Source organism: Myiozetetes cayanensis, unplaced genomic scaffold (assembly GCF_022539395.1).
Source record: "Myiozetetes cayanensis isolate MyiCay16 unplaced genomic scaffold, myiCay2020 scf24, whole genome shotgun sequence".
NCBI lineage: Eukaryota > Metazoa > Chordata > Aves > Passeriformes > Tyrannidae > Myiozetetes > Myiozetetes cayanensis.
The window spans coordinates 6,433,157-6,456,658 of record NW_026087456.1 but is presented as its reverse complement, the minus strand read 5'-3'; the positions used below and the strand labels follow the sequence as shown (position 1 = coordinate 6,456,658).

Genomic DNA, 23,502 nt, shown 5'->3' with positions numbered 1-23,502 from the left:
ACAGAGGCTGGAATGAAAATTAATTTGTTTTTCTCTATCATCTGCCATCTCCAGCAAGCAGGGACTTGTCTTTTAACCCTTTTTGCAGAGTGCTGTTTCTGTCAACACAGCTTCGGCAAAAGTACAAAATTGAATTCTCAGAAGAACACCCTACAGACAGAAATAATGAACTAAGTGGACTGAGGATGTACATTTTATGCCTGATTATTAAAAAAAATTATCCAGAAAAAGTGGAATACCCTCTTAAGACCATTGCTATTGATGTGATCTCTTCTGAAGACACTTATTTTTCTGAAATCAAAAATAAAATACATACATTTTTATAGAAAACTCACCTGAAGCATATGCTGCAGAATTTCACTAAGAGTCACGCTGAAAACATGGAACATTCTGGTTTGTGAGACTTTCCATTCTAAAACTTTCAGTCATTATCACGTGGAAAGCTAAAATATCAATTTAATAATTAAAAAAAAAAAAAATTCTTCTGCAAGCCCAAATCAGATGGACCATCATATTCCACACTGAAAGCTTTGTTAGCTCAGATGTGCCTGTACATCAGCACAGAAAACCTGTTTGGCTGAAGTCCCCCCAAGGCACCTCAAAAGAGATCTTAAATGACTGTCAGAGTTTTGACAGCCCTCTACAGAGGTGGATTTTCAAAGTAAGATTTGAGAGATGTAACAACATTTGAAGGGAGTCAAAACAGTAAAGAGTTCCTGGGGAATGCCAAGAAATTCACGGTACTGAGCAGGCCTTGCACAGCTGTGGCTGTGAGTGGAGCTACACTGTCACTGTGAAAATACACCCGGTGAGCCATGAGAAAAGTAAAAAGGTTGTTGTGTTTGTTTTAGAGTATTTGCAAATGCCCAAATTAGGACATTTCTGGCACAATTCTTCAGGCCTCACTGGAAACTATTTTGGTCCACTGAGCCTTTGTGTCTTTTAATCTGGAGATGGGAAAAGAGGTGATTACACAGTTAGTGCCTCTTCATAAAAGCACAGCATTATTCCCTCTTGTGCACTAATTTTCAACATACAAACACTCGAGCTTTGTGCATCTTCCTTGGGAGATTATTTCTTGATTTAACACGGCTTGTTGTCAAGTACATTCTCCTGCTTTCCTTTTGACTAGTCCCTGTCTGTACTCTGTAGTTATGCCTAGTTACAGGTTATGCTAAACAAGTCATCTTCTCTCTCATGCTTTTGTCTTTCAAGTATTGGCAGATGGTTGCATTCCCCTATGGCTGCCAGGTAGCAAAACCACACATATTTAACTGGTTTGTTCTTTCCTTCTGAATTCCCCAAAGGCTTTTCATGGCTCTTATCTGAATTCCCTGTGGTTGCCAGCAATGGCCATAGTAGTGAGATGTTCCAACAGGTGTCCCAACACCTTAGTGCCAAACAGAAGGAAAACTTCCCAGGACAGGATACCCTCAGCAACACACAAGACTCAGGATTAATCGACTACTAATGATTCCATCTTGTATTTCTCTCTCCCTGCAGTTTGTTTATGTCTTCCCAAAATGATTCATCTGGCTAATCTTTTAGAGCTTTGGCTTATTTCTGACTGATTAAACAAAATGATGCACACCTTTTGTTGTAAAGTTGGACACTGGGAATTTAGAAACTTCCTAGAAGATCTCCTGGAAGTGGGACAGGCACTCTTTGTGCAAGGGGCCTGCCCTCTTCTCTGAGCAAAAGGACAAGGGCCATATTGACAGCATCAATCTTTGTTTGGGAAAACAATCAGATACAACATCAGCACAGAAGAGCCATCTTCATCCATCTCCTTCCACCTTCCTGCCCTGTGACCATACCAGCAGAGGGGAAAGTGCTGCCTCCACAGCTGTGCCCTAAAATATGTGTCAAGAAACGGAAATTCATTTGAATGGTGCAGGTGTCTGATGCCACTTGGGGGTGTGATGCCAAAAAACTCCCCTGCTTGTCCTTCAAATTATGCTGCTGGTGACAACATTGAAACACAGAACTCAAGGAGCACTCATCTTGCAAATTTGGGGTATTTATTCCTACACTGCAGGTCTTTGTGAAATTAGAACATTTGAGATGCATTACTAGTACCAAAACAAGACAGAGCAAAGAGATTATAATCCTTGGACTTCCAGATATTTCACTGAGTAGCCCACACAAAATTTTCTATTGCACTGTTGGTGTAAAATGTCTATTCTGTCAGAGAAAAATCATGTTTTAGTTTTAATTTTCTAGAGAAAGGTAACTCAGCCTGTCAGTCATGCTTGTAAAGTCATTACAAAAACTGTTCCACTCAATAAAGTAAGTATGAAGTGCTTCAGCAAATCAAGTTATTAAAAGTGCCCCAACTATTCACAAGATTTTAAGCACTTCAGGGCTACTTATCTGTGAAGTCAGCTGGGTCTAAAGATAATCTCTTTGTGCTCATGCAGAATATGCTTCACAGTTTTATGGCTACTTATATTAATTGAGCAAAACCATTAATCACCTTCTTTCTAATCACCAATGTGAGGCCAAAGTCACTCCCACCATTTCCACAGAGAAAGAACAAGAAAACCATAGAGATAAGAGGCTGATGGGTCACTGGTGGGGAAACCTATCCTGTATTGTCTTCTCATCATTTTCCCATGACTTTGAAAATAAACAAGCAAGAGTGCAGAAGGGCAACTGAGGCACCAGGAGGAGGCATGGCAGGACTAGAGAGAATTGAGGCTCTGGCCCTCGCCTGTGCACCCACTTTCTGGGAATTTGACAATACAGTTTCCTTCAACTGAGCTGAATTTGGCCGTGTCACCCTGTGCACTGAATTCCCCTGGTGCAGGATCACGCTGGGCATGGGGGAGCACGACTGTTCCTGCCTGCACGGCCCAGTTACAGTCCCAGGGCCCCAGAACCACAGAAGGGCTGCCATGGGCAGTGGAAGCCACAGTCCTGACTTCACCAGCTCCTGCCAGCTGGCTACAGACCCCAAATCCTCACATCCCAAGGTATGTGAGGCAGGATGGCATCAGCTCCAAGACTCCTGTACGAGTAGCCCAAATAAAATGTCCTATGTCTCGCAAAGTCCCTGGCAAGCAGGACTGTATGTTGGGACAGTTTGTATAAGAGATGACCGGGTCTATAATGATCAAATAAAAAGACTGACATAAATCAGAGTGTGCACCAACTTCAAAAGCTTGCAATAAAAAGCCACAGTGAGCCATCCATCTTTTGCCATGGTGCAGAAACTCAGTAGAGTGAGCACGAGGTCAGAATTCATGCTTGCTTAAGCTCACTTTCTGAAAGACACTGTGGTTCAAGAGAGCTACCAAAAATGATGCTGTGAGGGGGCAACCAAAGGTCTGCCTCAAGCACAAATTTCCTAAAGGCCCAGTGGCCGATTTGCTCCCTCTGTGCCCCCCTGATGCCCAGCACAGGGTGGGGCAGTCGGCAGGAGGACTCCAGGGCTCCTCAGCCACACCACACGGGCACCAGCCCCAGGACAGCACCCGCGGAGCAGCAGCTGCTGTGCTGGGGCCGAAGCCGTCCCTGGGGACACCAGAGATGGGCAGAGGTCAGCCAATGTTGCCGGTCTGTTCCCACCTACAGGGAGAGAAGCCTGCTTAGCATTTTAGCTATATGAGGGAATAACTCCAGTGGAGGAAAAAGAGGAAAACTTCAGATGTGTTAGATGCGAGTTAGATGTGGTTAAAGTTAAGAAAAAAAAGAGTTCTTTTAAAAGGTATCTTCTTCTACACTGGAAAATGCTAAATTTCAAAATGCTCTACTAGGGTCAAATTCTTTGTATGCCAAAGTAAAGCCAACATAAATCCTCTCCGCAAAGAGGGACTGAGGAGAGTTTATAATACTTTGCTACAGAGTAAAAGCTGCAGAGCGAGCGCACCTTCAAATTTCCCCTGATTCTCTCAAGGCAAATGTAGCCTCTCTAGAGGGAGCGGGGGACAGCAGGGCGGTCGCGGGCAGCGCTTGAGCGGGATGCTGGCGGAGCAGGAGCCGGTGCCCTCCCGGGGCAGCCCCCCGGCCCTCCCCGCCTCCCGTGGACTCACCTGGAGGCGACGGGCGGCTCAGGGCTCCCGGCTCCCCGCAGGCAGCCCAGGGCTGGCCCGGCGGCGCGGGGGTGCTCGGGGGGCGCTGCCCGCCGAGCCCCGCAGCTGCCGGAGGAGCAGGCACAGCAGGAGCACCAGGAGCAGCAGCAGCAGGAGGAACAGCGCCAGGTAGAGGAGCAGGTTGAGCTCCCACTCCATGCCGCCCGCGGCACGGCTCCCCGCGGACCGCTCGGTGCCGGAGCCGGAGCCGCCGCTGCTGTCGCCGGCCGCAGCCTCCTCCCCTGCGGCAGGGCGGCGGAGAGGGGCACCGGGAGCCCGCGGAGCCAGACCTCCTGCAACCCCCGCCTCTGCCGCACCTCCCGGCACGGGGCAGCCCCGGCCCGAGCTGGGGCGCCCTGGCCGCGCTCTCTGGGCACAGGTGCCCTGTCACAGAGATGATGCTCCCAGACCATCCGTCACCGCCAAGAGAAGTTCACCGGGCTGGCTCACGGCGAGACCGAGCCTCCCAACCAAACTGAACTGCCCACAGAGCGGTACCCACAGGCAGCACCCACTCTCCTGCCTCCCCACTCCACATCTCACACAGGCCAAACCAAACAGCTCTGAACTCCATGGGTACTAGAAAATATATCACCCCTTGAAGACGTTTGAGAACCCTGGGCCAGAAACGCAAACACTTGTCAGATATTGCCATGGCAATAGAAAAGTTACTCAGGTTTTCGGCCACTTGACTCAGATTTTGGTGAACAATACAACTGAGGTGGACACACCATGACTTCGGCTTTGAAGGTAATGGAAAAACCAGACTTTAAAAATCTCAGCTGCCTTTTGTTGTACCGTATCACTAAGATCTGGCTGTCAGTCAGGTAACTGAGCTGAGGGACACACTAGTGGTGGATCTGGCATGGCCTGGTGCCTCCCACAGCTGCCTTTGGAAACGCTTTCCTAAATGTACAAGCCTTCAGCCTTAACAGACAGGTTACTGAGAAGCACAGTCATATTTCACACTCTCAGACTATTGCACCTATCTCCCTGCTCCCCAGAGAGCACTAATGCACTGAGGCTGTGGGAGAGCAGATGAGGTGAAGGGGTGGAGGGATGTCACCTTGCTGCCATCCTCAGGGAAAACCCTGCTTGCACTTTCATCTGTCCACTTGCCCACATGATTTGTCTCTGCTCAAGTCACATCCCAAATGCCTCCACGGATTTATAAGCAAGGGAAGTGAAATTTTACAGGGTAAACACAAGCCACTGATGCGTATCTTGCAAGTTTTATCAAGGCCATACAAAGTGTATTACTTCCTGAAGAAATACATCCAAAAATGCATAAATTCTAGTTCATCAAGCCTCCCAAATTCTTAACATAAGCATCACTGCAAGTCTGAGCTAAGGAGACAGCTACATATTGGGTTATTATTTTATACTGAATCTTCTATCCTTATTGAATCTCTGAATAATACCTCATAATAATGCCCAGTATAACAATTGGAGGCAATTTGGGAGAGTGACCATTCACCTTCTCTTGATGTAATAAAACTGAAATCATTCTGACAACTTCATCAATACTAAGGAAAACATTATCTGGTGGAAAAAGGAAAGGTCAGCATCCATCATTCTGTAGAGCCCACATATTCCACCCTGGTTCTGTGTTCTCTGACACAATAATTGGCACTTTCTCACTTTGCTTGTATTAATATGAGGAATTCAACTACTCATAACACAGTTTTCTTACAAGCATTTCTTGACAAGGAATGAAGAATTGGGCTCTTTGAGAAATATGGAGAGATTAGCACTTGCACGGGATACATACAGAATTTGGCCCAGAAGCTCCACGGGAGACATTCTGCTCTCATGCACGAGCACACTGCTGATAAGACACCTTGTGAGTGGCTGTTGTACACAACAGGAGGCACTTCTAAACCAGGCTTTTAACTTTTAACAATGCCTGTGTATTAAAAGGCAACCGTGGAAGGGAAATGGCAGTTAAAATCAGCTGAATTGACAAAAAGATACATTGTTTGTGGTTTTTTATGACAGAATTTGGAAATTTCTTAAAGCTGTACAGAAAAGCAATTGTTCATCTTCTTTTATCATTTAAATGTTTTGCTTTATCCTATAACTAAACAACGCAGGAAAGAATAACCCACAACCTAAGTAAGCAGGTATCCTAGAATTCCTCCTCAATCCTTACTCCTCCTATCAAGCAGCAGTCAGGCTCCACAGAACAATGGCAACAGAATTACTCAGAAGAGGCATAAGCAGCAATTTTCTAAATTGTATCTCCTGATTTAAAAGAAGTATTTTAGTATCAAGATTTATTAATCTCAAGAGAGATTGTCCATGCAGAACAATAAAAAGACTTGATTGGAAAAGATTATGACTTTCAGCACTTCAAGGCAGTCAAGATTAATTTCAGCTCTGCAACAGAAACTTGGAAGCTGAATAAGCAGGAGAAATAATTGGAAAAAAAGCCATTCTGATTTAATGGTTTGACTCGATTTTCTGTTTTTTATCCTGCTTATCCTGGGGCTGATACCACTTTTCCTGTGCTTGTATCATGACTCACTGCTCTAAGGTGGTGGCAGCAGCTCATGCTGCACATGCACAGGCAGCTTTTCCCACCATGTTTGCAAACAAACATTCAGGTATCACTCCTGGATTTCCTCTGTGTTGCAGGAGTATCAGTATGTGGTATTAGCAAACATTTTCTGTCACCTTTTGCAGTACAAAAAAAAAAAAAAGATATTCACTTCATTTTCACACTCCTGAGTCCTTGTATCAAGCCAGTATTTAATCTGTGTGCTAAGTAATATTTAAGACTAGGATATGACAAAGTGCCCTTTTTTTTTTTTTACAACAATTTTGGTTTATTTTTGCCCATGCTATAGGAAAGGAAGCATAGTTTCTACTCTAACACGGACATTTGTTACTTAAGAATCTCAAGATGCTTCTAAAAGGTTTGTAAATGTTAACACTAAAATCTGAACCCAGACACTGGTTTTGTGTGTTTGGAGCCTTCAACTGTAGCTGTAACTGTTTCGGCTTAATGTGACACTTAACTCAGCAACTGGTTGCAACTGAATCAATAGAAATCCTGGACACAGTTTGCCTGCAGACAGAGAAACTGCACGATGTGGAGACAGTGGAGCTCTTGGTCTTTAGCTATTGTGCTGACACTCAAAGCTGCAGACAAATTAACTGCACTCACACAGTGGCAGGACAGCACTTGGGCCAGTTCAGTAGCTCTTGGGAAGACTACAGAGTAAAACAGGCAGCAGCAGCAAAAAAGGAAGGAGTGCCATTTCTCTCCCCCCGACTTTGTTGCTTGTCTAGACTCCAGCCTTGCAAATACTTCCAAAAGGATTGCTGAGAGCTGAGACAGTGCTGAATGCAGCACTCTCTACAGGATCAAAACTTTTGGCAAGACTCTTTAGTGCAAAAAACTGATTTCACAAGAGCAATAAACCCCAAGAGATGATGTGAAGACTAAACATGGGTGCAAACAGCAAGAATATTTTGGGGTTTACACAGAAATCTAGCCTATGAAAGATGATTTAGAAAACATCCAAAAAGTAGATGGAACAGAAATTATTACCAACTTTCCTTAGCCTGGTGTTTGGATGATTTGCTGGCAGCTCTGGGTCTCATTTTTTTGGGAATAAAATTATTCATATATATATATGAAAAAAAAAAAAATATATATATATATATGAGCATGTACACACCAGGCAAATACTGTCCTAAATTTTAGCCATGTAAGCTGTGACACCTTCCTTGTAATAAGTAAGGGACAAAGGTGCTTCCCTGGACCCAGGTCAGAATACCCCGTGCCTCACCACAGCAATGCCTTGCTTGTGCCAGCAGCTTTGCTTCCAAGGATTATTTACTCTCCCACCCCTCTGGAACTGTACCTTCAAATTATAAATTAGATTATTACACCTATGCAGAGCCTTTTTTCCCAAATAATCTCGTAAGCTGAAACAGCATACATAAGCCATGCACAGATGTGTAAGTGGGTGCACCGGAGGCACCAGAGAGCACGACCTGAAAGGAGGAGGTCAATTTTTTTATTTATTTTTATTAGGCCATAAAACCTGTTTTCTGGAAGGTTGCTGTCAACCTTCTGAGATTCTGATGCAGTTTGGTTTTCTTCTTCAGTCCCCAAATGCGATTTCCCCTCGTGTCTCAGTTCGGTTAGATAACCCAATTCAAGCATTTGAGCCGACAGAGCATTCAACTCAAATGAAGAAATGCTCCTATGTGGGCACAATAGATCATTGGGACCTTCCTTCTGACAATTCCTGCTTTAGCCTAAGTGCCTGTGATTTATTCACTCCTTTATTCACTCTGCCCTGTATGACACTCACTCCTTTTGAACACACAATTTCCATTATTTAATTACAACTGTAACTCTGTCTTTCACTGTACAGAAACACAGTAATTTCTCAACTTCTATTCTATCAACCTTTTATATTGACCTCATTTGCCACGTGCCCTCCTCCTATGGATTTCCAGTGCTGTGATTTTATGCCTCCTTAATTTGTGCATGAAATTTTTTACCCTTTCTGGCACACGTGCACACACAGAAGCTGCAAAGTAGACTTTGGATAAAAGGACAGAGCTGACTTCCAGCCCCAACACACGATTTGCTTCTCCTGGAATCACATCCAGCTCCTCCTGAGTTTCACCATCAACTTCTCTCTCTTGAATAGGACCAGCATCAGAAGCAAAAACCCAGACTCTCCAGCAAAAAAAGGGTATAATTAACACCTCTGGAAATGCTTCTGACAGAACATGTGTTAGTGCAAGAAAACCCGATGCAAATGAATCACAGAGCTGTTGAATGTTCTGGCCTAGTTTAAAGAATGTGATTCCTTTGAAAACACTATGTCACTGAAGCAGTTATAAAACAGTTCACCAAGAGAGCAGGAACAGGAATTTTTCCCACTCTACCCCAAGCAGAAATCTCAGCATATGCCCAAGCTGACATCTTTTTAATTGTTGGAGACTAACATAGGCTCCAAACAATACAAACCCTTCCAAGGTTGCTGATAGTTAACTGAAGGGTTTCAGAATTTAACCCCAAGCCTTCACCAATGAATATTATCACCAAATCTACACAATAAAAAAAGTAAAATCAGACAGAATTTCTACCGAAACACTGCCAGTAAGACTCCAAGGAAAATATCCAATCCACATATCCACACAGCTGAGAGACGATGTTACACCAAATGTTATCCTATTTGCCCCTAAAGTTGCAAGTGTTACATCATTTTGTTTCTTATTGCTGTTTCACACTTAGCACCATTTGGGAAAACTATTTGCTTGTTTTTGTCGCTAGAGAAAGAGGGTCTTTTGTAATCTCATCAATATTATTTACACCAAAATATTTGTGATTCTATTCATTTATCCCAACCTGAAAATACAAAACCAGCATAGGAAAACCACGCGGTGTTTGTCCTCACTCACCCAAAACTGGAGTTTCTGAAACATGACTCACTTTTTAGTTTTGCACTAGAACTGGAGTGTGTTAGCAAGGTTTAAAAAGACAGCGCGTGGGGCAAGCCGGATTGCCTGGGGTTTAATGCTGGTGAGAAGATACAGTAAACAATCTTAACTTTAACTAAGCGTAAAAGCCACTTGTAAGGGCCTTTTTACTTACGGCAACACCTCAGAACATCAGGGAGGGGCGTTCTTCTGGCAGATTCGAAGCTGTTGCTGCAGTTTTCGCCTGCACCGCTGCCCGCCTTGTTTGTGCACCTCACCAGCGCCAACCACTGGATAGGTCTGGGATGTGTGTGGGGTTTTGTTTTGTTTTTGTTTGTTTGTTTGGTGTTTTTGTTTTTGTTTTGGTGTGGTTTTTTGTGGTTTGTTTGTTTGTTTGTTTGTTTGTTTTTAATTGAGCTATTAGAGAGGGCCACGAGGGTGGTGAAGGGTCTGGAGGAGGAGCCGTGTGAGGAGCGGCTGAGGGCACTTGGTTCGCTCAGCCTGGAGGAGACTGAGGGGAGACCTCATTGTGGTCTCCAACGTCCTTGCGAGGGGAAGAGCAGGGGCAGGCACTGATCACCCTCATGACCAGCGACAGGACCCGAGGGAACGGCATGAGGCTGAGTCGGGGGGGGGGGCGGTTCAGGTTGTGTGTCAGGAAAAGGTTCTTCCCGGAGGGGGTGGTCGGGCAGCGGAAGAGGCTCCTCAGGGCAATGGTCACAGCACCGAGCCTGGGACTGCAAGGAGCGTGCGGACAACGCTCTCAGGCACACGGTGCGACGCTCTGTGTATCCTGCGCAGCTCCAGGAGCCGCACTGGATGCTCCCGATGGCTCCCTCGCCATCCCGGGACACCCCCTTCGGCTCCCCGGCTCTCCCTGAGGGGACGCGCGACTGTGCGCGAGACGCCGGCGCGTGCGCCCTGAGCGCCAGCCGCCGCGCGCGGATGACGCACGAGCGCGGCGCGCGGCACCCCCGCTCTTCTCCACCCCCCCCCCTCCTTCCCGGCTCGGTGGCCGCGCGCTGTCCCCGCACGGCACGGCCATGAAGGCGACGCCGCTCTCCAACTGCGAGCGCCGCTTCCTCCTCCGCGCCATCCAGGAGAGGAAGGTGCGGCGCCGACGGCACACCCTGCCCTCCAACCTTTCCCGATCCTCCTTCCCCGCACCCGGCGTACGGCGCGGCTGTACCCCAGCGCCGCCCCACGGCGCCCCGTCCCGTGCCGGGCACGGCGCGTTAACCCCGTGTGTGTCTCTGTCTGTGTGTCTGTCTGTCTGTGTGTCTGTCGGTGTGTGTGTTCCCGCAGCGCCTGGACGGGCGGGAGTGCTACGACTACCGGAACATCCGCGTGTCCTTCGGCGCCGACCGCGGCTGCTGCATCGTGGAGCTGGGCAGGACCAGGTGGGCGCAGGGGGCTCGCGCCGGGCGATGGGAGCTCCGGGTTCCCAAACCTTCCCGGGGCGAACGCGGAATGCCCCGCCTGGGAGAGCCCGCGGGGATCGCTCTGCACGGGTCTTAACTCTCGAAGCCCAAAAGTCGTAGTAATTCAAGGGTAGGGCCGTAGCCCATCGTAGCGATCTCCATGTTGATTGTAATTACAAATGATTTATAAATTGCAGAATTGCTCCAGTTTTTCATCCCCTTGTTCACTGATTTTGCATTCTTCCGCAAATCAAACAACTCTTTCTTTTTGCACGTAGAAAAGTGAAATACGTGCGGTTATATAAGTATTTCATTAAATTTTCTCATGTGTTGGGAGTCAGTTTTTAATCCTAAAGGACAGGAGTGTGTTCCAACTCCTACATTTGATTCTTCCAGTTGTTGACCAGAGTTCAAATACGCAGGGCAAGCTGTGAATGAGAAACTGTCAGGAGTGAGAATTACAAGCTAACACCCTAATTGCTGGTTTTTTCCCAAGTATGCTATTTTGTTTCTAGCGGTAGGAGATTTTTTTTTTTCCTGGTAAGTTCTATGAAACTTACTTAAAAGGTGGTTTATTTTACCTTTGCAGGGTTCTTGCACAGGTCTCATGTGAACTTGTTTCCCCCAAGCCAAATCGGCCCACGGAAGGTGTGCTCTTCTTTAATCTGGAGCTCTCCCCCATGGCTGCACCCGGGCTGGAGCCTGGCAGGTAGGGGAGATGTCTTAAAGTGACTGAACACGGATGATAGAAGAGCCACTGTTTTGAAGCGTGATCATATTCAGCTTAATTTTGTTTTAACAGGCAATCTGAGCTACTGGTGTCACTGAACAGACTACTAGAGCGATGCCTGAGAGATTCCAAATGTATAGATACTGAATCTCTCTGCGTTGTTGCTGGTGAAAAGGTAGGAAAACCTACTAATTCTGAAGTGGTTTTAAACTAAAAGGTGCATGTAGCCTGATTTTAAGGTGATTTCTGTCTTGTTTTGGAAAGTAGAAATGCTGATTTTAGGTTGATATAAAGTTCCACACACCTGACTTGACAGGTATTTTTAGCTTGCATATCTGCATAGGTTTTCTGAAGTAGTTTGGACCTTTCACCCTCAAGCATTTCTTTCCAGAATAAGGTGTAAATTGTACTTAAATGTCACCTATTTTGTCATAATTAAATCTGGCACGCTGGGTATCTTGGGATATACCGAGATCTTCCATCTTCTTAAGCAAAGACCCGATCAATGTGTGCTGGTTCTTTTTGTGGCCAAAAAAAATATGAACTTGTCGTGAAAAACAGCAACTTCTGTAGAATAACGTCTCGGGTTGCCAGGCAGTTCTGTGCTTTTCCCAGGTCTGGCAAATTCGCCTGGACATGCACCTGTTAAACCACGATGGGAACATCACCGATGCTGCCAGCATAGCAGGAATTGTAGCTCTGTACCATTTCCGCAGACCAGATGTGTCTGTGCAAGGAGAGGAAGTAACTGTGGTACGTTTTATTTAATTTCTTTAGCTGCCTTTGTTCAGTGTGACCTTTTAAATTTAAATGTGTTTCGTAAATAACTGTATTCTGGGCCGATTCCTTTCAAAGTACACTCCTGAGGAACGTGATCCTGTCCCTCTGAGTATCCACCACATGCCCATTTGTGTCAGTTTTGCCTTCTTCCACCAAGGGTAAGATTTTGAAGTCTTTTGACGCCAACAGCTTACTGTTAATTAAGCAGAATTTATTTCAAACATAGAAAACTCCTTAGAATACTTATATTGACCAGCTGATTTTTTAAAAGATTTTATCTGAGGTGAAGTGCCAGGGGGAGATATTTCTGTGTGCTGCACAGTGTAACTAAGAAGCAGCTTTCCACAGGTGATGTAGGAAGCTTTCAGGGGCAGTATACCCATAGTTACTAATATGTAACCAGCTCCTGTGTTTAATTGGTAGCAAGCTGCCTCAAACCTTTGCTGTTGCCTTCTGTTCCTGATTCTAGGACCTATTTGTTGGTGGATCCAAGTGAGCGCGAGGAGCGTGTGATGGATGGGCTCCTTGTGATTGCCATGAATAAACACCGGGAAATTTGTACCATCCAGTCCAGTGGAGTGGTTATGCTGGTGCAGGACCAGGTAGACCTTTGCCTTGACCAGTTCCCGTGCTGCAATCTTGATATGGAAATACCCTTGGCATTTGGAAGCTAAGAAATCAGTCTTTTATTGGAAAAGATTATTTTCAGTCCTAGTGGAAGAGCATTGTACTGTGTACCATGCTGTGGAAGAAATGTAGAAAAGGCATAGTTTTTTGTCAGATTTGCATCTTTTTTTTTTTTCCCCCTGTGATTTGGGTGAGGGAATCTGTAAATTATTTCCCATTGCACTCTGAGGAAGAGCTGCAGGCTGTGTATTAATCTTTTGTATAACTCTCAGTGAATCCAGTCCCTCACGCTAAGTGCCGTATTTTAATTGTTTTTAATTCCTGTGATTTAAGTGTTTGTGATTCCTATGATGTTCTGTAGTTTTAGTTAAAAACATCTTGCTTTCATGGTCATAAGCTGTTGTTGTGTGTATAACAAACAGATTCTGAGATGCAGTAAAATAACAGCTGTTAAGGTCGCAGAAATAACAGAACTCATTCAGAAAGCCTTGGAAAACGACCACAAAGCCAGGTGAGTGTTTGGGGAAGGGATGGAAAGGAGTATTTTTAAGAAATGCACCAAAAAGTAACCTGTAGTTTGAACAGCAAATTATTTTTACACTTGCATTTGACTTAAATAGCAAGTATATTTGAATTTGAAAATGAGAAACCATTTCTAGGTGGGAAACATCCTGAAATAATGCCTGTCCCTGAATGACTAGGAAAGAAGGTGGGAAGTTCGGCTTCGCGGAATCTATCCCGAACCAAAGGATCACTGCCTTCAAAATGGAGAGTGCTGCTGTTGACACCAACAACGTGGAAGAACAAGCAGGAGAGATCATCGCTAAAGCTGACCCTCCCTCCGAAGTGTATCTTTTCTGGGGTATTATCCAGGGGAAAACCAGGCTTCCCATCCTCTGAATTAACACTGCTACGAGCTAAACACACGTCTAAGGTTCCTCACAGCTTGGGGAGCCTTCAGAGGAAACATCCTCAGCATCTTGGGTTTGGTTCTGACTGCTTTTAGTTACTGTAATTCCTTGTATAAAGGGTAAAACTGAGGTCAGAACTGTGATGATTACAATAACAGGAGAAGTGGCACTTTTACCTCCCTATTAAGGCTGTTCTCCCCCAGGGAGAAAATATATACCTTAAAACCCAAAGGTGTGTGGTTTGCTCTCAGAATACAGAGTTTTACCAGCAAACACCGAGATTTTTCTTGACTCCTGCAGTTTTGCCAATCCAATATTGCACACTCCTGGGACAGCCCAAATTGGGGAAGGGATAGAGAACTCCTGGGGAGACCTTGAAGAATCTGAGAAGGAAGAAGCAGCAGAAGAGGAAGGTGAAAGTGAAGCAGCTGCTTTTGAGTGTCAGAAGACAGAAACTGAGGATACAAGTGTGACAAAGGAAACTAAGAAGGGTAAGTATTTATTGATCTCAATATCAGACATGCCTGTTACATCTCTTTAAAAGTCTAGAATTAAAGTGTTCAGATTCAAATACTAAGAGCTTCTTAGCAAGAAAAAGCCATTGTAACCACGCATTTGCTGTTTCTGCTTCACCTGGTTACTTCTTTTAGTAACTGTAGTAAAGGGAGGGCTCCAAATGAATCAGTAAGCCAATCTGAGTATTTCTTTTAAAATGCTGTGGTTATTAGTTACAGAAGTTGTTTGTACAAAACTGATCAGCAGTTTGCTGTTGATTGGGTTGTTTGTTTTTTAGATGAACCCATTTTGCTGTCTGACAGCGAAGAGGAAGAAGTTGTCATTCTGGAACCACAGGAAGTACCAAGGAAAACAAGGTAACCATCCTGTGAAATTAGGAGGGAAGCGCAGTTTGTAAGGAGTATTTCCAGGAAGGACAGGATGCTAGCAAGGCCAGGGAAGGTTTCAGTTGGTCAACAAGACAACAGAGATAGCCAAGAGCAAAGAGGTTTAAATTAAATCTAGGCTAGTTCACTCCTGTCCTGAGAGGCCAGAGCCTGGCTGGCCTTCAGCTGCCTGGAATAGTGATAGATAGACTAATCTTAATCATTCCAAAGAGATGCTTCAGAGATTCTACATGCTCCACTAGAGCTAATGTTAAGTTTTACCTCTCAGCAGTGAGGTTTGCTGCTGTATCCCTGCATTAGCCATGGAAAGCCTTGTTGTTGTCCCAGAAATGAACATAAAACTTGGCTCTGAGTGTAGTGGGTGGTTGCCCAGTTCTGGATGATCATCATGTGTTCTTTTGAAATAGTAAAACTATTCAGTACATTCCTTTGATACAAATTTTGTTTACTGACAGAACACAGACCAGCACGAAACCAGAAACTACAAGTAAGAAAGCATTTAACAAAAGGAGAAGAAAGAAGAGAACTTCTCGATAAAAGCCATCATCCCTCCTGCAGAAATGCTGTACAATATGGAATTTGGTCTGTTATTACTGAGATTATTTTTGTAGATAATTTTATTTCCCCCGTTCCTCCCCATCTCTGGTTCTGCTTTTATGTTTATGTTAAAACCGTTGTGCACAGCTTTAAATAAAAAAAAATTTGCCTGTAACTAAAATTTTGTGGTTGGCATCCAACTGCAGCAAAAACTCACTAGTTAACTTGAACTGACTTCCACGACCTGAAGGGCAGATACAAGATGCCTCATTTTCTTAACCAAACAGCCTGTGCACAGTCAAGAGTTCAGGTGGTAAAAGGAAAATTTCATACCAAGGTAAAGCTTCTCTTCAGGTAGGCTATTGCCACTTCTCGGGAGTTTTTCGTGCTTTAGGGGAGGTGATGTGCTGTGACTGAGATCTTCTTGCCCATGTCACTCCTTTTACTCAAACTGCTTTGTATAAAAAGCAGCATCAATTCATGCACTTAACAGACTAGCATAGAACTCCTGCAAGATAATAGAGAAGCAACTCATACTTCAGCAGTGGAGTTTCTTAAAAAGTTTAATTAAATATTACATGCAACAGACAAGAATGCTTCTTGAACTTATAGGCAAAGACTTCTGCTCTGAACTTAGAATTGAGCAAAACAAAGAGACGAGGAAGGTTCCAGAATATCTGATCTGGGTGCTCTGTTTGACAAGTCACATTGGAAACACGCAAGTATTTACAAGAGCAAAGTAGGGCTATTTTACACGTGACCTCAGTGTTACATGAGCTGAGAACAGGAGAGAAGTTACTGTTGCAGATGTTACATTCCCCAAATGAAGTGAAGAACTTATTGCAGAAGGAAATATAGAATTGCTCCCAGCCATGCTCTTTCAGAATGGGACCAACACACAAAACCTTTACTCTTTTCTTGTTGCTAAACCAGTGCATATTCTTAGTGTCAGTTCTTCCAACCCAAAGTCACTGAGTACAAAAATGGATGAAGATGCAGTTTCTTCTTAATTCCACGGTACCACCGGACTGTAAACTTCTTCAGAAAAAAGAACAGTATTTGCACTGCTATTTCTCTCTTCACACATAACAGCTCATTGCTACATTCCTTAGAGCCTTCTGTTTGAAAGGACTTGAAGTTAATGATTAGGCTTACCAGCAGTACAGTACAACCTGGGGGTTTGTTCAAAGTTTTAGTAGCAAAAGCTGGAATTGGCCCGTATTAACTTTAGAAAATAAGGAGGTGGAAAAAGATAATACTTACTGCAGCAACAAGAGCTGTCAGTGAGGAAGGAGGAACACAGTCACGCTGGGCAGAGGTGCCAGCCCATGACTGAAGCTTGTTTTGTTAGGCTGTAGAGGAAGGCATGTTGATATGGCAAAAGCAAAGCTGAGGGAGCACGGAAGGATTTTTCTGTGTGTTTATCGGAACAGTAACAGAACAACTTCCCTTGAAACTAGAGCAAAGGTGTTTCATTAAGCAGTAAGTTAACACTGAAACCCTCTAAAGTCCTTTCACCTCAGTGCTGCTACTTGCTCTGTTCTGGGGAAAATAATTCATAACCTTCCTTTAAGCGACCCTCTTTCCAATGTTCATATTTCTCAGTAGTATTGGGATACACCATTAAAATGAAAGGGAAGACAGAACCCAGTTTCTCAGGAAGAGCGCTGGGGCCTGTTGTCTTCAAGTAATAATTGCCAGTCAGCATTGTGAGTTATCTTTCCAAGGTCACGAGCGTGGAAAACACATTCCTGTATATACAAACTGCCACCCCTGCAAGGTTAGAGTGTTTCCAATCCTAAGCACCAGACATGATAGACCGTGCAGGCTGCCCCCAGATAGTTTTGGCTTTTTTTTACAGTGGCAACCTGCTGAAATTAGGCTAAATAAAGGCTAGTGACCAATGAAATACTGTTCTCCCATTAAACATCAGAACATGCATAAAAGTCCAAGTGCATCTTAAGAAGCTCACATTGGCCAAAGAGGCCTTCTCTGCTGCATATTTCGATAGGATAAGCACCGATCGCTTTTGTAACTGAGGTGGTTCACGGAGGGCTCAGACTGCAGGGGTGGGGCCAGAACAGTAAGTTTGTAATTGCTGAGATGAGACCTGTGAGTTGTCTCACATTAATGTGCTTGTCAGCTTGACAGAGGGCTGATGATTTAAAAAAATTGAAATAGTTCCCACCCTGACAGCTGTTGGACATCTGTGGAGAGTTTATACTGCTCACTGCTGGGTTGCCCAGAAAAGCAGACAGACAGTGTTGGATCAGCTTCAAGCCAAAGAGGCACAGGTTTCACCTCGCCAAAAAGCTTTGGAAATGAATTCCACTTTAAGATGGCAGTACTTCTCCTCAGTGGTTTTAAGGTATTAGCAAGACCACTAACATCAGATACAAAAAACTGTTTATTGGCCAGCCTGGAAATGGCTTAATCCAACCCACTTCTGTGCAGTCACTGCTTCACATGCAGAGAACAGCAGGTACAGGGCAGCATCACTCCATTTACACAGGCTGAAGGTAAACATCCATTGGATCTAATGCTGATTTACGGTTGCTCATGTAACAGAGTTCCAGAACTAAGGAAAAATACAACCGGTTGGTCTACATTTTTTGCTGTGGAGGAACTCTCTCCAAGCATGAGGGGTGTACAGAGTGCACATGGTTCTGCACGTAGCCCATCCACGCCAGAAGACATTCCCTCCCCTTGAGGGCACAGAGCAGTAGTTCACCCTCCTGCAGTTTAATCCCTCCACCACCCATAAAGAGGTACAAGGTAAGCAGACTGAGGACTCATTTTTTTTAGTAGGTATCGATGGGCTTTGGGGACAGCTAACACGTCACTGGGAACTCCATGGGTTTCAATTAGTATCAGTTTTACACATGCACAAGAAAATACCTGTAGCAAGACCATTTTCTACGTAGTGGCAGTGAGAAGCATGAACTGGTGTAGGAGTTTTAACCGTGCAGCCCCTGCAGCAGAGCGTTCAGCCTGATGAAGCCCTGGCACTACATCACAAGGCACATCCTAAAAGAGGCTCACAAGTCTATTCCAGCAAGGTGTTCTCCTCACGGCCACATAGTTTCTTCCAGTATAACAGACATGAAGCCACATTTTGGGTCTATGCTAAGTCTCAGTTTAAACTAGACAGTATAAAAATGCTACAAATACTGCTGTGGAGTCCGAGTCTTTCTTACCCAGAAGGAGAAAAAGCCCCACTTATGATAGTGCACCCCTAATATTAACGTTTAGGCTATAAGTAGTTAGGCAGTCTCAGACTTCACACGGTCTGCATGGTTAAATCTGTGCCTGAAGAGAACATCTGGATAAAAACACGGTTAAAACTCTTTAACAAGATTGCATGTACAAAAGATTTACATTAAACCCTCATAAAACTAACTTCATAATTAAAGTCGTCAAAGCCTGCATTCTGAGTGATCACATCTAGAATTCTGAACCATGTTTAAAACTGTACATCATTTCCTGGTAATATACATCTCTTGAAAAGATCAGTCTCTTGATTATTACAATAAGTTTAGTGTGTCTGGCGGGTCAATAAGCGATACTTCATGGTACCTAGAGAGGGGGAAAAAAAAGATGCAGGATGTCATCTTGCTCCAGTGCTGTCTGCCACACAGAGCAGCACACACACACTGCAGCAAAGCACGTTTCCCACAAGGCAGGAAACACTTTGGGGCTTGCTGGTTGCCGTGCCCACACGGTTTTTTAGGAGCATCAGGTGTCACCAACTGTAGGAACATCAAGAAAACTCCTCCAGTTTCCACCTGACGGTTCTGGTAGCGACAGAGCACCAAGTATTGCTCAGCAAACCACCATGGAAAAACCTGGGGAGTCTCATCCCCATTTCACTGAGGTGGTGGGTTTGGTTAGCGGAGTCTGCCTGAAGACCTGCCACACCCACACCCTGACAAGCAGCTACATGCTACGACAACTCAGGTGTAACACCCCCGTCTTCTCCCAACACCTCTAGAGATACTTACTTTGTACTCTTGTACTTTTCCCTTATGGACTGTTGTGTGTGCTGGGCTGCTTTGAGGTAGGTGTTGTGTAGGTCCACGAGGCAGGGCTTGATGTCTTCAAGGGTGTAGCCAGTTACTTTGCACAGGGATTCAGGCTGAAGGAAGAAGGAAAGGAAGAGGGACATTGGAACATTTCTGTGTGCTTATGCTGACAACCGCCAGTGGAGTTTTTGGTTTCTTGTTGAAACCGTAATACCCCCCATCACACTTTTCAAACACCACAGAGAACAATCCCTAATTAACAGCCCAGGAGCACAGAGGGGCTGCAATTCCTGCAGCCCAGCCCTAGCATTCAGAACTGTGTACAAATAAACACACACAAAGGCACATGAAGGCTCACGTTTGAGTGCTACGTACCCAAGTTCGTCCAGTGAGCGTGTAGTCTGCTAGAAGAAACGCTGCAGCAGCAATAACTGATGGCAAGTATTTCAGGTAAGGATCAGCATCAATTAGACTCAGCTCCCCAAGGTACTGCAAGGGAAACAATAACGGGTGTCTACTTCCAAAAGGAACAGGAAGATGATTTTATATTTAGGGATATATGAGAACTAGAGGAAAGAATGTAGTCAGGTGTGACCTTTGCACAATGAGACAGAGGCTCCTTTCTGTTTTAGGAGCTCTGGTAGCTACTATACAGTTAGGATTTATTCAGACTTTAGCTGGAAACGTTATCTGTGCTCTGCTTTAGAAATTACCCTCTGGATTTAGAGCTTGCTGCTAGTTGAGGGGAAAACCAAAAAATAAGTCCTTTTTAGCCAAAGTGGGTGGGTATGTGTGGCAATTTTGGATAATAGGGAGGGAAACGTCTATCTAGCAGTGAAACAACCCCCAATTTAAAGTTCATTAATCTCTGCCTGCTCTGAGTAAGTGTGCAGGCTTGAGCCAGGCCAAGTGCCAGCCTCTGATAAGAATGTATTATCCCAACCAGTAAGTGCAATAGGAGCATTAGTTTCCAGCAGTGTGGCACCACATCTGGAGGAGCACACTTCCTAATGTATATGTATCTCTGCAATAGAACACTCTAGGCACATGGGCTGAGCTGGTAATTCCTCCTTACCATTGACAGGCTCTCCATTTTAGCGTCCGTCTGCTGATGTAAGAAGTACTGGGTGAGGAACTGGTTGATCGTTGGAGCTGCCAAGTCAAACGACAAAACCTTCAAAATTAAGTGCTCCATCCTTAGAACCTGCTTCTTGGTATAGGTGTCATCCGTGATGTAGACAAACTCGGCTACTTCGGGAGGATAGATTTCTTCAAACTTTCTGCCGGGAGAAATTGTTAGGAGTAAATAATCGAGTACTAGGAAACCAGATAACCAGCAACATTTAGTGAAAGTGAGCTCGCTCGTTTAAATTCTGACTTGGGAGTGACTTTGGGCACTGGCATCAAACAAGTTTCCTGCACTTGGCTCAGTAGCTCTTGAATCAGCAAGAATTTGAAATGAGAGGGCTACAACAGCCTGATAGTTTAGGACTAAGCAGTTTGGGACTTGGAGTTACTGAAATTCCAGAAGAACCCACTAAACTAGTAATTGGTGCAAGACAAACTTTCTTTTCACGTGCCTTATGCATATTCCTACAAATACTCTTCAGATGCCTGCTGCTGCAGCTGTAAAGGATGAATCCTCACTCTAGGGCAATCTACAAAGATAACTGCCAAGCTTTTAGGAGGATAACCCCTGACTTTTATTCTAGTGTGAAGCCCTCCCCTATAGCCTGGCTATAGGCAGCAGAACAGTGGTAGCCACAAGATTTCTATCTGTAGGCGACCAGCAGGTGGAATTTGAAATGAAGCAACTTCACTTACGATGCAAGCAGCATGGCTGCGGTACCCACAAGCTGAAGTTTTCCTCTCAAAACAGACATTGAAGAAAGAAACCTATCAATGTAATTTACAGCTAAGTGCAAGGTTTCGTTCTGTAGTTTGTATTCTTCTCCAACTTCCACCAGCCAGTCCACAAGAATAGCCCGCATGTTGTTTGTGATGTCAGGTTGCTTCTTCATGTAGCCTATTTTAGGCTTGCATTTCACCTGTAGGTTTAGATGACAGACAGAGCTGAGTTTGCACCAAGTACTGTTAGGGAAGCACTGTTTAAGCTCAATTGACCACAGTTTAAACAAATCAGAAGTAAACAATGGTAAGCTTAGGATCAGTAAGTTATGTTTCTGTAATCTTGCTTTGCAGCTTCTGTTCGGTGCGCGGCACAATAAACTGGTCTTGTGTTCACAGCATCTTATTTCTCCCTTTCTAGTAAGCTTTAATTTGGTCACTGTAGTAGTAACTCAGGGTTAGATGCATTTCTCAAGCCCAAGCCCCACCCCCATAAGCTGTATGCAAATAAGAAAAGGGACAGCAGCTCACCTCCATTTCCCTAAGGTACGTATGGATTTCGCTGATATAGTCTGGCACGTTATTAACGTCTGGTTTTGTCTCTTCTGGTTCTGAGGTTATTGAAATATCCATAATACTTGGAGAGTCTAAGCAGAGGATAACAGCCAGGTTAAAATTGGCACCATCAGAACAACCCCTCACAGCACAGAGAACCCTGTGCAGGCTCACTCAACTAGACTGGGAGTTGAGGAGGCTCTAGGGAAGCCAGCATGTTAGGGCAACAGGGAGTTTCCCCTTCCCCTTTCTCTTCTTCCCCCTAAGAAGAAAGGGATGGAAAACTCTTTTGCAATTATGTAGTGCTCAGTGCATCCTGAGTTACCTTGTTACATAGATGTGGGTCCTGCAACCTTAGACTGTGGCTTAAAACAGGGCTGGAGTCCCAGAGCTTTTTGTAGACTGCAGAAATGGGCCACGATGAAGTCAGCCCTCAGATATTCACGCAAGTCTTACAGAAGATGGATTTGGCAGTTCCCATCTTTTACATAGTGGGAAAATATACTTGCACCTCTACAGGGTATTTCCTGGGAGAAAAGCCTATTACACCTCAGGATCTACCTGAGTAAAGGCCCCTTCTAACTCCATAGTGGTAGCAAAGGGTGAGGCTTTAAGGCCTGGTCTTTAATCTGGTTTTCTCTCGTGATAGTTAAACTCATAAGGTATAAAGTTTCCTGTAGATAGCGGGGGACAGAAGCACAGAGCCTCAGGCAATGGACTAAAGGGCTGTTGTATCGTGGTGGCCTGCTCGAAGGAACCAAACTGGCTCCTGAGGCAAACCAGACCCATCTGTGTCCCGAACATGCTCCGGGACACTGCAGCCCTCCAGTTGGCTCTGGAAACCATTCCCTGGGAAAGAGCTCGGCACGACCCCCCACGCTTTGCCGGGGGCCGGAGAAAGCAGGAGGGACCGCAGTGCGCACCAAGGCAGCGCTGCCCTGCCCCGGCATGTCACGTACCGAAGCTCAGCTCCATGGCGTTGCCCAGGGGGGCCAGGGGCCGCCGCTCCCCCAGGGCACACACGGCCGCACGAAGCCCCAGCGCCGCGTCCTCCTTGTGCCCCGCCGGGGCGACCCGCGGCCGCCGATCCCGCTCCCCATCGGGCTCGTCCACATGGATGGAGAAGGGCTGGTGCTTCCCCGCCGCCGCCGCCGCCGCTCCGTGGCCCTCGCAGCCGCCCCGCGGCGCCTGTGGGGAGAGCGGCCGTCACTGCCGGGCCCCTGACAGCCCCCGCCGCCCCGGAGCCCCGCTTGCCCCCCTCACATCCCGGCCCGCTCACCTGCAGCGAGAGCCCCGGGCGCTCCTGCGCGCCCCGCAGCACCCCCAGCGCCACGCGGGGGCCGGCGGGCGGCGGCGCCGCGGCCGCTTTGCCGCCCGGCGGGGGGACGTTCTCCTGGTTCTCCTGCTCCAGCATGGCCGCGGCGGGGCGGGGGTGCCGGCAGGGTGGGGAAAACACCGGAGGGAGGGTGAGCACGGCGGGGACGCCGCGGCGGCGGGGCCGGGACGGGCGCGCCTGGAGCCGCCCGCGCTGTTCAAGCAGCCCGCGACTATTGAACCGGCCAATGGGCGCGAGGGGCGTCACGGCCGCGCCGGATGGGGCGGGGGGGCCGCGAGGGGCGGGACGGAGGGAAAAAAGAAGGGAGGAAAA

At 45.8% G+C, this 23,502-nt stretch overlaps 2 protein-coding genes across 2 annotated transcripts; one reads left to right on the top strand and one right to left on the bottom strand.

Annotated features, from left to right (window-relative positions):
* Nucleotides 1-10,514: 10,514 nt before the first annotated feature.
* Nucleotides 10,515-15,606, top strand: EXOSC9 (exosome component 9). The gene is made up of 12 exons (XM_050320638.1): nucleotides 10,515-10,630; nucleotides 10,827-10,921; nucleotides 11,532-11,651; nucleotides 11,745-11,847; nucleotides 12,288-12,425; nucleotides 12,528-12,610; nucleotides 12,922-13,054; nucleotides 13,502-13,590; nucleotides 13,781-13,927; nucleotides 14,291-14,481; nucleotides 14,784-14,862; nucleotides 15,348-15,606. The coding sequence occupies exons 1-12, from the start codon at nucleotides 10,565-10,567 to the stop codon at nucleotides 15,427-15,429; spliced, it is 1,326 nt and encodes a 441-aa protein (XP_050176595.1). The 5' UTR covers nucleotides 10,515-10,564; the 3' UTR covers nucleotides 15,430-15,606.
* Nucleotides 15,607-15,848: 242 nt separating this feature from the next.
* CCNA2 (cyclin A2) lies at nucleotides 15,849-22,972 on the bottom strand. Its single transcript, XM_050320541.1, has 7 exons — nucleotides 22,814-22,972; nucleotides 21,831-21,946; nucleotides 21,276-21,499; nucleotides 20,527-20,731; nucleotides 19,827-19,940; nucleotides 19,431-19,564; nucleotides 15,849-15,937 (listed from the first exon to the last, which is right to left on the bottom strand). Exons 1-7 carry the CDS (start codon nucleotides 22,827-22,829, stop codon nucleotides 15,916-15,918), a joined length of 831 nt encoding a protein of 276 aa, XP_050176498.1. The 5' UTR covers nucleotides 22,830-22,972; the 3' UTR covers nucleotides 15,849-15,915.
* Between the last annotated feature and the right edge of the window lie 530 nt (nucleotides 22,973-23,502).